Source organism: Alosa alosa, chromosome 15, assembly GCF_017589495.1.
Source record: "Alosa alosa isolate M-15738 ecotype Scorff River chromosome 15, AALO_Geno_1.1, whole genome shotgun sequence".
In the NCBI taxonomy this organism is placed as follows: domain Eukaryota; kingdom Metazoa; phylum Chordata; class Actinopteri; order Clupeiformes; family Clupeidae; genus Alosa; species Alosa alosa.
In genome coordinates, this window is record NC_063203.1 from 32,809,631 (window position 1) to 32,827,689 (window position 18,059).

The 18,059-nt window shown below is 42.6% G+C and overlaps 1 protein-coding gene across 1 annotated transcript in view; it reads left to right on the plus strand.

The window, feature by feature from the left end:
• The first annotated feature begins 1,400 nt into the window (after positions 1–1,400).
• LOC125308048 (ferroxidase HEPHL1-like) overlaps positions 1,401–18,059 on the plus strand; it is a 64,848-nt gene continuing 48,189 nt past the window's right edge. The window contains exons 1-2 of the mRNA XM_048264260.1: positions 1,401–1,982; positions 17,004–17,209. Coding sequence (XP_048120217.1) covers positions 1,855–1,982; positions 17,004–17,209 — 334 coding nt within the window. The 5' untranslated portion in view covers positions 1,401–1,854. The remainder of the gene's footprint in view (positions 1,983–17,003; positions 17,210–18,059) is intronic.

An 18,059-nucleotide genomic window follows, 5' to 3' on the forward strand; every position in this document is an offset into this window, starting at 1 on the left:
ATTTCACATGACAAAAGTGTAGCTTGTTTGGCCAAGCTACTTCATATAAAGAAGTTAAGCTATTGAAAAGTTACTTTATTCAGGAAATAGTGAAGCTACCACCAACACCCTTATTACTAGCTAAGCTACAAGTAGCAACTGCCCGATTCATTTCTACAATAACATTCTTGTGTCAGTTGTAATGTAAGTCAGTGTTATGGAATATGACTTATCAAGTCTCAGTTCATAGCCGGGTGAACACCTGAACACCTAGCAAGTAGCCTAGCTAGCTGGCTACGATTTACATACAGTAATAACAAAGATCCTTGCTCCTTTTCAACTCTCTGGTAATATTGCATTCACAAAATACAACCAATAGTACGATAATGTTAAATCTTACTTGTGAAAAGTAATCCCCCGAGCCCTGTTTGCGATGGTCCGCCGATTTGAGCAGGAATATGCTGCACATTGCTCTGGCATCTTGTTTCTTCTGCTGCAACTATAGCGGCTGCATCTACTCTGGCACAAAGGCTCTGGCATTGCAGCAAATCACCCACATGTCATTTTTTTACTTCTGATGTCAGACGCAAAGTTTTTGCGCGTGGCACACGTAAAAATATGACGTCTGACGCTCAGACGTCTATTTTTTACTCCTGAAGAAGTAAAAAATCTACACGTGGAGGCGTTATTTTGACAGACGTTATGTCCTGAACGGCTTGCCATAAGACCCAAGCGGCAGGAGGCGTATTCAGTTCCCGGTGTTGTGTGCCTTCTGCTTTTTCCCACCTACTGCTTTCCTCACAACAGCTGCAGGAGTTGTGGAACATTCACAAACAAGTTGTTTTAGACGGATTTGAAGTCGCATCAGTCATATCTACTGTAGGCCTACGTCATGATCACTACACTCCATGATCACTACAACCACTCGGACAAAAGACATGTAAAATATAGGCTACATTTTTGCAAACGTTATAGCATTAACCACGTAAACAACACCGTGGCAACATTTTGTCTTGCATTAGGTGACACAAATGGTATTGCCCTTATCTAATAACTCCTTGTCTGAGCGACTACCAGGCCTATGGTTTTGAAAAGTCAAATGCTCCCTGACACAGACATTCGAAAATTAAGAACGTTTATTGACTTGAAAAATAGGCTACGCTAATTTTTGCCAACTGCATTCAATCCTTGAAGGCATCGCGGGCTGGTGCGCTAAAATAGATAGTTTCTTCTCGTGCCATTAAATTTCTCAGAATTTAAGTCTACTATAATAACGTCATCACCCAATACATCTTTTATTTTTAGGTGATCAACCACATACAGTAGAATAGTAGCCTACTTAAATTGTTCAGACTACAGCAGCCCAAGGTAACCAGTTGTTTTAGATGAAGGGCAACCACTTTTTAGACAACACACGTTTCAGATAGCCTTCCTCAGGACATGTTATCGGGGTGTTGCCTACGTTATTGATTGATGGTAGACTACTATAGTTAATTGCATCGCGTAATAGCCAGGGGTAAGTTGGCTCGTTGAGTAGGCCTACAGTCAGGCTGGAGAGTGATATAGGGATTGATTTTGCGGGATCGAATCCAGTTTAATGCTAGTTTTCCAAAACATAGCAAGTAATAGGCCTATTTTTTTACATGTCTTTTGTCCGAGTAGCTAGCGCTCATGGCGTATATGAAAAACGACTTGTTTGTAAATGTCTGACAAGTGACAACTGCTGCTGTGGTGGTAGCATGCACGCGCAAGGAGGAGGCGGAGAAAGCAGAAGGCACAAGACCGGGAATTCAGTTTCGGTTTTGATTTGAGGATGAGAAGACAAAATTCCTCTGCGTCTTCGAATCAAATGCGTTGAACCCCCCAGTTTGGACGATGGTCTCCCGCGTCTCCCTCCTCACCCCCGTCGCGCTGCTGCTGCTGCTGCCTTTGGCCGGAGGCGTCACACGGACATACTATATCGGAATCCGCGAGGAAAACTGGGATTATGAGCCTGGTCAAGAGTGAGTAAAATAGCGCTGAGTGTGTGTGTGTGTATGGAGAGACGGGGAGGATTTAATGTTTCCCAAGCAGTTGGCCACCCCACATGTAGGCTAAGCCTATGTCGTTAGCTAGCTAAACTCTTAACTTTAGAAAAGCAGAAGTCGTTACTTAACTTAAGAGTCGATCTTAATATAATGTTCAGTCAATGCTAGTTTGCTGTTTAGACACATTAATCAATCTGACATTCATGACCAGCCAGCCTTCTGTAACTTCCAAATATTAAATATTATAATATAACATTTTAATCCATTTAAGTCAAATTTTGGTGTTCTTATTCACCCCTTGCAGACACGTGACTTAAGTCACATGACGGCTCCATGCCGGACGGCAAAAAGATAGGAGACGGACGGCAAATTACATTATGTCATAACGATTATGATGAACTGAACACCATTACTATAACATCTTTGTAGTTCAATGTATTGCTGTTTGGGGTCTGATAGTCAAGGAAAGATGCCAGTGGTGTTGTTAGATGAAATGGGTCATGATCGCAAATGTAAAGTTATTAAAACTGGTGGTAACAGCAAGTGGAGATAACGTTAGGACATAACGTTACCGTGATTAACGTTATGGTAAATGAACACCCATAAGTATTTCTAGACTAAAATATTGCAAAGCGATTTGGTTACTTTATTTGTCTTGCTTTTATCAGTTGTAACATAGTCAAAACGTTAAGAATGTCATAACAGAACATGAAATAATAACTTAGCTGCCACACTTAGAAGCTAGCTATTCTAGCTAACGTTTATCGTAGCTCATAGTACTAGGGCTAATGTAACTCGTCAGTTTGTACGTTGCCCAGCGAATAAACTTACTTCTTAGGCCTACATGTCTTAAGTTAAAGAATTGAAAGAAATAGGAAATAAAAAAACTTGAACAGTATTATCAGAGAGGGTTCAAGCGGAGCGAGAGGCGCAAACGTTCGACAATTTCCGCGTTCGATTATTGCAAGGGGGAGGGGGGGGGGGAAATCCCCCTTTATGCAGACCAGAGTAAGCCCTTGCTGCACTAATGTCAATGGAGACTTGTCGAATTTTACCAATAAATTGGTCATTTTGTCTTTCTGGATTTGTTGAGGGTTTTTTGGAAAATGGTGTCATAATCTGTAAGTGTTTGGGATCATTTCAAACCTAATAGTGTAATTTTTTAGTGTTCGGATTTGTAATAAAATAACTTAATATTAGACCATGCTGCTGCCAGTTACTGTCCGGTTGTTATCATGCTAGCTAGCCTCTTAGCTAAGGTAACATTTTAAACGGAGAAGTGTAATTTCTTTGAAATGACAACTAGCTGAATAACACTACTGACATTAGTTAAAGTGGATAGTTTATACTCAAGCGAATTTGCAACAGTATATTAAGTTTAAGCGAAGTCCTTCAACTACTAGTCACTTGTTAGCGCATAGCTGTATTGCCATAGCTACTACCATCCACTTGTATAGCATTTTAAGCTAGCGTTAGCTAGCTAGCTAGCTCGGTTCACATGACTAATTAAATTATTCATATCATGTCCTTAAGAATGATTCATTGGTATCATACATGATTATGGACAATAATACTGTGAACACAATTATGTTTATCTGTTGTTATTGCTTATTAAGAGAGAAAGTTTATTTAGTGACGTAGGGTGACACTCCCACTTATGCAGACCGGAACTGTCCCGTTTTGCTCCCATAGTAACAAATTACGTTGCTCTATCTTGCTAGTAATCAAGGATCTTTGGTATTATCTGTTTACATTCAGATCTTACCAAAGACTTTGCCTAAGTGCTATCTGCCGTCCTGTTCAGAGTCTATGGTTGCTATAGCAACCGCTGCTGTGCTTCATACACTGAGGAGATAAGCATGCAATTGTGGTTGAAATACTCCCGAAACACAAAGAAAACAAACCAAAATATATCTATGCAAGAACATGGGATGTTGTTGTATTCCAAACAATAAGCCAACAGTCGTGGAAGGGCATTACTACGGTTAAATCTCACTATAATCTCCTAGCTGTGCGATATGTCCCATTACAACCCATTGATTTGATTCGTGTTCTTTCGTGTTCTTGCCACTAGGCTATTTTGCTGTGGCGCAAACAAAACGTGACGTCACTTGCAAGGGGTCAATAGCCACAGGTGGTTGAGTGTAATCATGCCAGGGCGGAAATAGCCTAGCCTACTGCCAGGGCAGAATAACTCCAGTTGTTGTTCCCATAACATCCCACAAGGTCATAAGGAAGAGCCTACCCAGATAGCAAAATTTGACCGGTCCACCTCTGGCCCACTACCTTGCCTCAGGGTTTTGTGAGTGTTGGCCCAGTTCTGGCTGGGCCTCCGGCCCAACAATGGCCCAGTTACTGATAACTGACACAAAGAATTTCCTCTGGCCCAGATATGGCCCACACACTGCAAAATGACTCTCATTGTTTCTGTTGGCCCAGGTCTGGCCCACACACTGTAAAATGACTCTTATTGGAACTGTTGGCCCAGGTGTGGCCCACACACTGTGAAATGACTCTTATTGTTTCTATTGGCCCAGGTGTGGCCCACACACTGTGAAATGACTGTCATGCATTCTGTTGGCCCAGGTCTGGCCCACACACTATATAACTGATCTGACTGAGTGTTGGCTGAATGTCGCTGGGTCCCCGGGCCACATGCGGCCCATTAACTACCAAAAGTACTTGAAAATAAACACAAATCCAGAACTAGTAATTAAAAGCACAAACTATTTTTATTAACAAGTTTAACAAACACAACCTTGCAAATAAAACAAACATTTAAAAATTATACAAGCTTTTACATATATACACTTTAGAAATTAAACAAGTTAAAATATACAAGCTACTTCTATCTACAACAATCGACATCTTTCATTTACAAAAACACAAACAATTAAACATTTTAAAACTGTATAATGATTCAAAGAAATAAATTATTCTAAATTAACATTAAAAATGTACATGTAAAAAAATGTACATGTAAAAAATGTAAATCTCTCTCCCTCACTCTAAAAGAGTAATTCCATTGTCAGTAGTTGTGGGTTGTGAGTTAAGTGTTGTGCTAGTGCTTTAAATTCTGTATTTTTGTACCATGTACCATGACCTACCCAGCTACATACATGCACACATACTCACTCTCAAAGTATTTTTCAACAGCAGCAACATTTGCCACCTGCCTTCTCTTTCTGTTGCCGCTTCATTGCTGCCTCCACCAGTTTCAGCAGCACTACCAGCCGGGGGTGTCTCCAAACTGCATTTAGGTATAAAAGAATATTATAAGATCATTATGAGGTCTAAAGCAAGATTTCAACATGTCATCTGTCAGAGAAGTTCTGTTTGTCCACTCAAATATACTTACAGATAGCCACCTCAGCTCTCTGTGGGGGTTGATCAAAGAGTTCTTTCCATCCATCCTTCAATTTGAGATGCATGGACAGCATGTCATTTCAAAAGAAAGGAAAAAAATCATTAAACTATTTATCCTTTACTGTCTGACAAAATATTACTAAAGCCCAGTCTTGCCACTCTGCAGCTGTCTTGGTAACACCTCCCTGGTAGTTATTTTGGGCAAACAAGACATTGTGTGATTGTTAAATGCTAATATATTACCAATGACAATCACCAAGAGCAAGACATATTTGTTAACACATACAGACCTGAAGCACAAAGGCTTGTGGACTTCCTTCACAAGAGCCTTAGACCTGAAGCACAAAGGCTTGTGGACTTCCTTCACAAGAGCCTTGTGGGTGCTCCAGATGGTTGGCCATGTTTTCAACAGCGCATGTTTCCTGCCCACTCCTGTTCTTTGCTGACATAATAGATGAGGCAAACCAAAAGCATCTAAAAACGACATCACAAAACACAGGCCTAGATGAAAGCTGATTCCTATGATTTGGCTCATCTAAACAAAAACGTATGACTTATTCTATTAAATCAATGTACAACTTACCAAGAGCTCTTCAGGTCTCCTGTTTTTCCAACACAAGAAATGGTTCAGACATGTATACACGGGTAGCCTTCTTCATCCAAAGGAGTGCAGGTCTCTGGTCAGTGTGGCCTGGATTCTGAGGTGTACATTTAAAAAAAGTCACAGTAACGTTAGGTTAATGGAAGTATATGTGTTCAAAATGATTACATGATCATAAACAACCCCTCAGTACAAAATACAGAATGACCTTAAAATACCGATTTTGATGAGCTTTACATGACCAGGACAGGACCCACCCTGCTACCATCTCTCTCTCTCTCTCTCTCTCTCTCTCTCTCTCTCTCTCTCTCTCTCACACACACACACACACACACACACACACACACACACACACTCTCTTAAAGGTCCAGTATGTAGGAAATAATGGAAAATAAACTGTAACCATTCCAAAAATGATCACCATATGTTGTCAGAGAGTAAGGAAACACGATGAACTGAAGTAATGGCTTATTTGACAACATTACTCTAACCTGTAAAACCCTGTAAAACCCATGAAAAAAAATGAGTTACGGGGCGGAATCTCTTGGAATTTTCGTTGATGCTTTGAACGATTAATTCTAGAATAGCGTATTAATAATGGGCTAGCACGTCCTCCTATTTGGGATGCCAAATTAGCAAAAGCCAACTGTCAACAGCTGTCAGTTGTAGTCATGAACGCCTACGAGAGGCAGGCAAATTTACAAAATTAAAACAAGAAACAAATTAAGTGGACATCGGAGGAGCTTCCTGAGATGGTGACGTCTTCGTCAAAACGAAGAATATCAAGTCTGACGCCTTAGAGCTGGCCATATTTCTCCACAACAGGTAGCCTAGGCTAAACTTCATCTGCATCGCTAACTTCAGCTAAATATGTTACGTTGGTTAGAGAGGTATTTTTTGTTTTCACTGTTTCCGTAATGTGTAGGTAGCTGGGTCATGGTTGGAGAAACGTTAAAGCAGCTGCAGGTCAACATTCATCTGCAGAGTCTTCATTACATCTGGCAACCCAGAAGAGGCTCGCGTCTGGTAGTCTTGAGAACGTTCACCAGTGTTTTGATTTTGGCCTACAGAACGTTCGGTAACAATCCTACAAATCGCACCTTTAAGCATACAGTCTCAGTCCTGCCTGCCTAGTGCCTGAAGTTGGATAGATAACGATGAAATGCCCATTACCATTACCAATCGCTATATTCTAAGTCATGCAATACTGGTTAACTGTTAAGCTATTTTTAAAATGATTAGATCCCACTTTTCTTTGAAAACCACACAATTATGCAATTATAGCTAACGTTACAGCACTGAACGTTTTTGACTAACCACCAACACTGACGTTAACGGTAATTAGGCCAACAAAGTAGGCTAAGAAATCATAACGTTATGTTACCGCTAGCTTCGTCATCGTCAAGGGGGTTAGATTGAAACACCCATTCTTGTTATGCTACTTGTTAAACTTTGTCTGCAATAATAAGCCTACGTACATTCATAATGATTTACATGCAATAACAGGTAAAGGTAAAGTTGCATGTTACTTACCACAGGCAGTGTCCAAAACGAGACAGTTTCGCGCCGTCCTGGTTTCAAACTGAACAGTTGCTCTGCTCGTGGCTCTTCCACATGTAATGGGCCGACAGTCACTTTACAAAATTGGGCCATGTAACGCTTAGCGCCCGGCTGTCGCTAAATGTTTAATTTTTTACCGCCAACAGCCGCCACACTGATCATTGTTCGCTCCTGAAGTATCGGGCCACACTGTATGAAATCCGCCTGCCGAGATTGATTCAAAACTGGCAGTATCCCATCAAACCCCCAATCGGGCCAAATAAGACACTCAGTAATCAGCCCAACTACTGCGTGTCAGTGTCGGCCCATTCAAGGGGACAGTGCCTCAGCCGACCTGAAACTCCGCCGACAGTGGCAGCACTCAGCCAGGATCGGGCCGACTGTGTTTACTGTGCTTCAGCCGACTCGGACCTCAGCCGACACTGCCAGCACTCAGCCAGAATCGGGCCGACTATGCTTGCTATCTGGGTATCTACCGACACAGACATCAGAGAGACCGGGGACGAGTGCTGATACATTTCTCTGATAAAGCATTCAGTGGGTGGAGTGGATGTTGCTGAAAGAGGAAACAAGCCTCTCAGGCCTCTGTGCGTGTTTGTGTGTGTTTGTGCTTTCAGTGGGTGAAATGGATGTTTGATTTGTTTGATGTGATTTCCTGTATTCTGGTGCATTTTGGGGATGGCCAATACTTTAATTTAATCAGATTCATAGCCTACATCCTGATTTGTTGATATTGAGGCAGTGATTCCATGCAAAGGCTTGGGCTTCAGGGCCCCCTGACCCCTTGGGCCTGGGCCCGGTAGGCCCGTGCAGTAATCCATCCCTGGCGTGTGTGTGTGTGTGTGTGTGCTCAGTGTGGCTCGTGTGTGTGTGTGTTCAGAGTTCAGATTTGCACCTGAACGCAGGCAGTGGTGGAAATGAAACTGTTCAGATTTGCACTAGATTTGCATTAGGGATCGACCGATATGGTTTTTTCAGGGCCGATACCGATATCAATTATTACCAAAACAGGAGGCCGATAACCGATATGTAAAACCGATATGTCAGTTGTCAAAAAGGGGGGTAGGTAGTAAAGGCGATATGCTGCAAAAAATTAATTAAAAAGCATTTAATTATGCAAACTTTTCTTTCTTCTTTTGACACACAATTGTCTATCAACTTGCATCACTTGCAAGTGTAAATCCTGTGTATCATGTTAATCCAAGAGCTAAGTGATAGCAATTATTTTCATAGACTAGGCCTACACAATGGGCTATGTGCTTGTTAAGGGACCTGTCACAAAGAGGATGCTTTGCCATCGTGTATGTGAGTGCACGAGAGAGGGAGAGGAAGAGGTGCATGCGTGATGGCAAGTGTTACGGTTGAATAGTTTAACAAAACAGTTTTAAAATAGTTCTTAGGCTTTTTAAGTATGCAATTTGTGTCCATGTGTAGGCTACAAGCTACACTTTTGAGAGCCTAAAGCTCAGGACGCGATTTAGTTCAGGTCGGATTAAATTACGGCTGGCCCTGGGTGCATGTTGTCTTTTCTGACAGTCCGTTTCAAAAAGGAGCAATTAGACTTTTTGACGTTCGCTATCGCATAATTTAGGACTTGTCTGTACTATGTCCGCCGTGGTGTCCCGTTATTCACAATTAACGAACGAGGCGGAGGCAGAGAACTCCCAACACGCAGCACCCGAGTTTGTAGGCTAACTAAACAGTAGGGGTGTAACGGTACACAGAAGTCACGGTTCGGTTCATACCTCGGTTCGGACATCACGGTTCGGTATGAGTTCGGTACAATGGAGGGAAAAGCAAAACAAAAATGCAGAAAGCACCTAGTGTCATACAGTCTCTTCCCTGAGCTATCTGCAACAGCCTGAAGTGTGTAAGATGTAGGCTAAACAGTACAATAAGTACCCAGACTCCATCTGTAACTTGTAAACAAAATAAATCAGCTATAAAACAGAAAATAGGCCTACAGCATCTCTTATTTCATTTCATAAGCAGACTACAACCAGAAGTCACGTGACTTTGCCCTTTGACGTTAACTCACCGTAGCATGGTTTGTTTATTAGCCTGGTTAGCGTTGTCACTTAATTTTACTGTCTATGCACTTAACACTACCAGCTCCTCATGTGAGAAGTTACAAGTTACCCCAACATAAAGGTAATTACCACGCGATTTACATAGCTTTCTGTCATTACGAAATCATTTAATTTAAGCCATAGGTTTTGGCCCTATTTGTATGCATATCCAAAGGCTGCTGAAGCGCAGGGGAAGTTTTTTCCCCTTGTTTCAGTGACTGGTACCCTACATCATCTGGGTGATGGCTTCGAATATGTGTAGCACTCACATACCCAACACAACTGCTGAACAACGCCGACACACAGTTTCATCTTATCCACCACTCTTTCGCCTGTACTAACGTTACTGTAACTGAAGTTCTCAAACTTGCGATCTTAAAGAGACCAGCGGATCCTCTAACTCTTGTGGGTCTAACCTTAGTGCTGCTAATGACTGACGGACTCGACCGACGACCTGACAAAAAAAAACATAGGCGCCAATCAGAGCTTCAGAGCTAAGGCGAAGCTACAGATTAGCGTTAGGTGTCGCTAAAGAACTCCCGTAAGTCTCGCTACTTAACAGTAATTGCAGATCAAAGAGACAATAGCTTACAAAGTGGTGTTTTTGTAACTTCAGTGTAGATGATTGTGATTCATTGCAACTTCAGCAATGTAGGCTACCTTCCTTACCTTCGAAAAATAGCTCCGTACAGCTGAAGCCCAGTCTACAGTCTGCCTCAGTGAGAATCCTAAACTTTGTTTGTGTTCAGTCTTCGATCCTGATTGGCTGCATTCGTGCTAACTAACAAATCAGACGGTGTAGTGGGCGGGACAATGCTCTTGACCACAGAGTAGCAAATGCAGGGAGTGAGAGACGCTTTACAGACAAAGTAGCGCGTTTCATTCTTTATCCATTTCAATATCGGCTTATCGGTGGAAAAAATGACCGATACCAATTATTATAAAAATGCTAAATATCGGCCCTAATAATCGGCCAGGCCGATAATTGGTCGATCCCTAATTTGCATGTGGTCTAGTCATATCAGACAAGCTCACTGGGTTGTGTGGGACTCTGTCCACCTAATAGGAAGCCAGCCATACTGGATGGAATGCCAGATTTTCATGTAGAGAAGGTTTGATTGGTTGAAAACTCATGACCATGCATTAGAGGTCACTTTGTATTTCATGACCATCATAAAGGCCTGTGCTTTGCTCAGCCTAAGTAATAATAAAAGAAGCTAGTTAAATACGCTATAGACCTTGGCAGTACCGCCCTTCCTCCGAGAGAGCTTAGTTTCCGGAAGTAAGTTTCCCATTCATTTCTCCCATCCCATCGACGTCTGGGAAAATCCGTATCTAAAGAGTTTTAGACCATGCCTTAGGCTAACCAGCTACGGCGTAACTCATAAGCATACAACATATAATTTTGAGTGAAAAAACAAACTGAAAATCCCCCCAAAAAAGACAAAGGTACAAGACTGTGTACATATTTTCATTTCTGAAGGTAGGAACTACTCATCCCCTAAACCACCGCGCCTCACTGAATAATATATAAAGTACAAGGCACAACTGCAGAAAGCCATTTGAACAACTTGATGATGCGCCCCTTTTCCTCCAAACAGTGATTTGTAGTGAATATGCAGTTAGTAGTAATCATGTAAATTATAGGGCTGTATTTTGGGTCACCAGCGCATGGCGTAATACTCGTTATTCACTCGCGCAAAGTTGAATTCGGTATTTTGAACGTTTATTTTTTAAGCATTGCGCCCAGGGGTGTGGCAATTAACAACCTAGGGAGGGGCCTAGCGCGTTGTCTAAAAATCGCTATCATACACCACCTAAACCTGGTCAGAAGTCAATGGCGAGTTGTTCATATGCTATTTTAAGAGCGCATGTCACCAGTCATATTGGCAGGTCAGTGTTTCCCCTACAATGTATTCATCAGCGGCGCAGCACCGCTGCTGGAATTCAAGCGCCACTGCAAAAAGAGTTGCCTAATTAAAAAAATTAAAAATAGACGCCAAGTGAACTTCAGGAACAGCTGCCGCTCGTTCAGGTTTCATGTCAACAAATAATAGTAGGCTAACGCTGAAGGCGAAGTCAGGGATTCCACAGGAGATCACGCTTTGTTTGTGTTTATGTTTAAGTTTATTAGCAGACGAATTTTGTGCAAAAAAAACGTAGCCTACATTATGTTAACCAAGGAACCAAATTAAACACGCCAGCGAGATAGCTCGCCTCTACCTTCAGTAACCTATTCCCAGATAAATCCACGCGATTGTTTCGCTTTTTGTTTGTGATACAGGCAATACTTTCAAGCCCTGTGTTGCTAACATACCTAGGCTGTGAAACTAAGGTCTAGCTAGCTAGCCTATTGGTGGGTTTAATTGAATTTGAGTAATAGGATACGCAAGCATTTACATCTGAGATAGTTTGTAATTCCTGTAGAGCTCATCAAAATTATAGATATGATACAAGACACTTATCTGCTATAATCCAAGTGAATTTTTCTTCAATTTTGACCATTTATTTTACCAAATGACATGGGAAACATAATTAATTTCATCCACATATTCTTATGCACCATGCACAACAACGCTACTAAGTTAGCTTAAAACCGTGTGGAAATCAAGCCAGCGCCACGGGTCATTACACGGCATTAAAGTGACAGGCACTCAATTCGACTTGCACAGCACCAATACAGTGTAATGGCATGAAAGAGAAGTCTATATAGTTTATAGTGCTGTGCAAAAGTTAAGACACCCATGCTGAAATTGACTAAAGGGAGGAATAAAAACATATTTTGCCTTTTGTCTTAATGCCTTAATTAAAAGAAAATGCACAGTACTGTATATTCTAAATAGTAATAGTTTGTACAGTGGCCTACAGTGTACAGTTGTACAGTGGCTAATACTAATAATGTAAATGAAAAAGGTGAAAGAAAAACATGAATAATCCTGTTCAAGTACTGCAATAATCATGCTTGTGTTGATGGTTATGTCATTTGTAACTCAATCTGTCCATTTCTTTCACAAAATCCACCAGAAGTCACAATTTAAGGAGTCTTTTCTTCAAATGTTTCTCTTTTTTTTGGGGGGGGGGGCTTCCTACGATCAACAGCACCGCTGCTGGAAAAAATTCTAGGGGAAACACTGCAGGTGCACGCACCATCCTTCTATCATTCATGAACGCACACCAGCGCACGTCCATGCAAAGCATTACAAATTGCACGATTACAATGGGAAACATAATTAGAACAAAGATATTACGAAATACTGTACATCTCATAATGAGTAGTTATTCACCATCATTTGCAAATTGGTAATGACGGTTAAAAGTGATTAGGGAGAGGCGAGAGACACGATGGAGCACAGCTGAAGACGCATTGTCAATGAGATATAAGCAACTCCTCTGCAGGATAAATGTTGTTTTATTCAGTCAGTTGAGCAATATTAGGGTAAGTGTTGCTTTTTCCAGCCTATGTTTTCGGTGGTAACCCATTGTCAGTCAATAGTGAAAGTAACTGCATATAACTGTCTTGTCGTTGACTGACTCCTTGGTGAAGTTAGTTTCACTTTGCCAATGAGTTCAAATAGACAAGTGCAAATGCGTGAAGGCTATGCTAGGTTTTAGTAAAGCATGGTTTAAGAATGACTATTCTATACGGTCTCAAGCAGCCTCCTTCAAATGCCTTTGAATGCCAAAATACCGATGCATTTATTTGATATATCGCGTTAGGCCATTAAAGGAATGACAGATGTCATTCTCATTGGTTTAAAATGATGTTACCCCAAACACACCCATATGACTGATTAAAAGACCTAGGGAACACCTTGTTACGCCATGCCCACTTTTGATAGCTAAACCCCTCCCAATGTGAACTGGACATCCTACTAAATTTGAATAGACTTTTGACGAGTGACGATGCACTTTAGAATGTCATGATAGGGCCCATAGTGTTTTGTATATTGTTCAAATTCATATTGTTAATATTGTTCATAAATTCAAATTATTGTGTATTGAATTGTATATTTATCATTGTGTATTTTGTATTGTGTGTGTGTGTGTGTGAAAGCGGTTAACATTAACGTTAGCAACACGGTGCAGTGCTGTTGACTGCCATCACCGCTCAGTCTGTCGGGCTGATGCATGGACCGGTGCCTGTCTGCTCTTGGACCCCCATCATGTTCAGTTTATTAACTTGCCGTGAATTATTACACAAAATGTTCATTAAATGCATGAAGGAGTATGATTGATATGACTCATACAGTATGAAAACTACGGTAGCCTAGCTAAAGTTAACTAATGTTAGCTAGCATTACCAGTCTCCCTGTAAAACTTACCACAACTTTGTAGGTCTTGTCCCTCATGCTGGCCCTTACAAAACCCACAAGCTGACTGTTGTTTATGTAGCTGTGACAACGCATGTTCATTTCAGGCAGCAGTTTTCAAAGAAAACTAAGCAAATTAAGTCTAGGCCTACTATGTGAAGGTAGTTCTATTTGCGTTGCATACTGTGGTAAAGACATAGGCTACCGGTAGGCTATAAGGTCGTCTCGTTCAACTGGAGGAGGATTTCCTCGAGTTGCCCCAATTGGGACTATAGTTTCAAAGACTGTTGCAGTTCATTTCAAGACTTTTCGTCAATGGTAAGACTAGAATCAGAGAGGGTTCAAGAGGGTTCAAGCTTGTCATGTCACATATCAAAGCCATTCTCCCCCCACCCTGGACCCCTTCCAGTTTGCATACCGAGCCAAGCTGGCCTACAGAGGATGCAATCTGCTCTGCCCTCCACCCAGCCCTCACCCACCTGGAAAAAAGAGACTCATATGTGAGATTGCTGTTTATAGACTTCAGTTCTGCATTCAACACCATAATACCACAACAACTCATCTGCAAACTCGACAAACTGGGACTCAGTACCTACCTCTGCAACTGGCTACTGGACTTCCTCTGTCAGAGGCCCCAAGTAGTAATGTGTTGGCAACAATACCTCAAGCAGCATCACACTGAGCACAGGGGCCCCAAGGCTGCGTCTCAGTCCGGCTGCTCTTCACCCTGCTAACGATGACTGCACTGCAACCTACAGCAACAATCACATAGTGAAATTTGCTGACGACACAATCTCTGGTGGGTCTCATCACCAAGGGCTTAATGAGACTCAATACAGGTTGGAGGTCGACCATCTGACCACGCGGTGCAGGGACAACAACCTCCTGCTGAACGCCAGCAAGACCAAAGAGATTGTTGTTGACTTCCGGAGGGTCACACCCAACACCTGCCACTGACCATCGACGGTGCTGTGGTGGAGAGAGCGAGCAGCACCAAATTCCTGGGGTGCACATCAGCGAAGACCTCCTGGACCACCAACACTGCATCACTGGCTAAGAGAGCTCAGCCGCCTGTACTTCCCAAGTGGAAACTCAGGCGAAGCAAGTGCTCCACCAGCCATCATGAGGCACCATTGAGAGCATCCTTCCAGCTGTATCGCTGTGTGGGGGCGGAAGCTGCACTGAATACAACAGGAAAGCCCTGCAGCGCATAGTGAACACAGCTGGAAGGATCATTGGTGCTTCACTCCCCCCCTGAAGGACATTTACACCACCCACCTCACCAAGTAGAAGGCACCAAAATTGTGAGTGATGCAAGTCACCCCGGCCACAATCTGTTTGATCTACTGCCCTCTGGGAAGAGGTACAGAAGCCTGCGCCCTCCCGACTACCAGACTCACCAACAGCTTCATACACCAAGCTGTAAGGATGCTGAACTCTCTCCCTCCTCTCCCCCTCCACCCCTCAGCTACATAACATCCTGGACATTGGACCCACAATGGTCAGCCTGCACTACTCCACTTGCACACTTGAACACTTGCACACTTGTACACTTTACAACTTGGTGTTGTTGTCCTGAAAACACAACACTTCTGCTGCTCTTACATAACTTGCACCACTATGCCACTTTCTTCATTACTCAGGTCAAACAGAACTACCCAAGCCTCTTATTGGCCTGACTTTGCACTAGTTTTTTATTGACTGTCTATGCACAATTTCAACAAAATTTTGCTGCTCTTATTTTTTCATTATTATATGTGCCCTCTTATTTACTTATTTACTTACTTTTTTGTTTACTTGAATGTTATGTTTGTCTGTGGACTTAAAAATTGGTAAAATATGTCTTGTCTTCACCGTGGGATAGTGAGAAACGTAATTTCGATCTCTTTGTATGTCTGGAACATGTGAAGAAATTGACAATAAAGCTGACTTTGACTTTGACTTTGAAGTAATCAAGGATCTTTGCTACAATTCTGCTTGCTTGGGCCTCTTGTTAATGTGCGGTGTGTGTGACCTGCGTGCATGCACGCTTATCTGATTCTGTAGACAATTAAGAATTCCATTTGTTGTTTGTTCCGTTTAATGGGCTAAAGACAGGCTATCCACAAACGTGAACGTTTATGGTGCTTTTTATTTGTCTCGTAAATCATCGTACACCCACCCGTACAACATGTACGAATGAATTGCTTTAGGAACGCGTTTCTCTCGAGCCACGGGGGGCATTAGCAGGAGGCTAGTCATTGTTATTGTTTTGTGCTACATGTAGCCTCTAGCTAAACGGCTGGAAAACAAATTGTTACATTGTATTGCAGGCACAGGAAGACCGTGCAATGCATGAATTGGTGACCAGATTGAAGCAGCAATGTAATCTAGTGTGTAAGAGCATTACATCAACATTAAAATGACCAACACAGTACATATGCAAATAAAATACATGTAATCTCATCTCAACTATGGGCGCAGCCATGTTTGTCGTGGGTCAGACGTCCACCTCGGGGGTACCCTCAAGTTACTCGAGGTAAAGTGGCGGGCTCTGCCCAAAAAAATGCCACAAGAAAGCTGGGTAATTTACACTTTCCAACTCAGGCGCCGGATTTACGAGACAAAAAGAAAGCACCATTAATCACTAGCATGGGAATAACTGAGGCATCATCTGCGTCGGGCTCAGGTCGGGTTCGGACATGCGGGGTTTGGACAGAAATTTGGGGCCCGAACCGCACTCTATTGTAGAGGTGGAGAATATCTGAAGGCTGGTGGTGTGTAACGCGTTGTGTGTGTGTGTGTGTGTGTGTGTTGTTGTGTGTTGTAGAGGTGGAGAGTATCTGAAGGCTGGTGGTGTGTAACGCGTTGTGTGTGTGTGTGTGTGTGTATGTGTGTTGTAGAGGTGGAGAGTATCTGAAGGCTGGTGGTGTGTAACGCGTTGTGTGTGTGTGTGTGTGTATGTGTGTTGTAGAGGTGGAGAGTATCTGAAGGCTGGTGGTGTGTAACATGTTGTGTGTGTGTGTGTGTGTGTGTTGTAGAGGTGGAAAGTATCTGAAGGCTGGTGGTGTGTAATGCGTTGTGTGTGTGTGTGTGTGTGTGTGTGTTGTAGAGGTGGAGAGTATCTGAAGGCTTTGTACAGGCAGTACACGGACGGCTTCTACACTACCGAGGTCCCCAAACCCAGCTGGCTGGGCTTCCTTGGCCCTGTCATCCGGGCGCAGGTTGATGATGTCATTGTTGTGCACCTGAAGAACTTTGCCAGCATGCCCTATTCCATACATCCCCACGGGCTTTTCTACAAAAAGGACTCGGAAGGTAACACACACACACACACACACACACACACAGAGACATGCACTAACACACACACACACACACACACACACACACACACACACACACACACAGACAGACATGCACTAACATACACACACACACACACACACACACACACACACAGACATGCACAAATATACACACACACACACACACACACACAGACATGCACAAACATATACACACACACACACACACACACACAGACATACACACACACACACACACACACACACACACACACACACACACAGAGACAGACATGCACTAACATACACACACACACACACACACACAGACATGCACAAATATACACACACACACACACACACAGACATGCACAAACATATACACACACACACACACACACACAGACATGCACAAACATATATACACACACACACACACACAAACATACACACAGACATGCACAAACATACACACACACACACACACACACACACAGACAGACATGCACAACCATATACACACACACACACAGACATGCACAAACATACACACACACACGCGCACACACACACAGACATGCACAAACATACGCGCACACACACACACACACACACAGACTACATGCACAAACATACAGACACACACACACACAGACATGCACAAACATACACACACACACACACACAGACATGCACAAACATATACACACACACATACACACACAGACATGCACAAACATTCACACACATGCACAAAGATACACACACACAAACACACACAGACATGCACAATGATTCACACACACACACAAACACACAGACATGCACAAACATACACAAACACACACACACACACACAC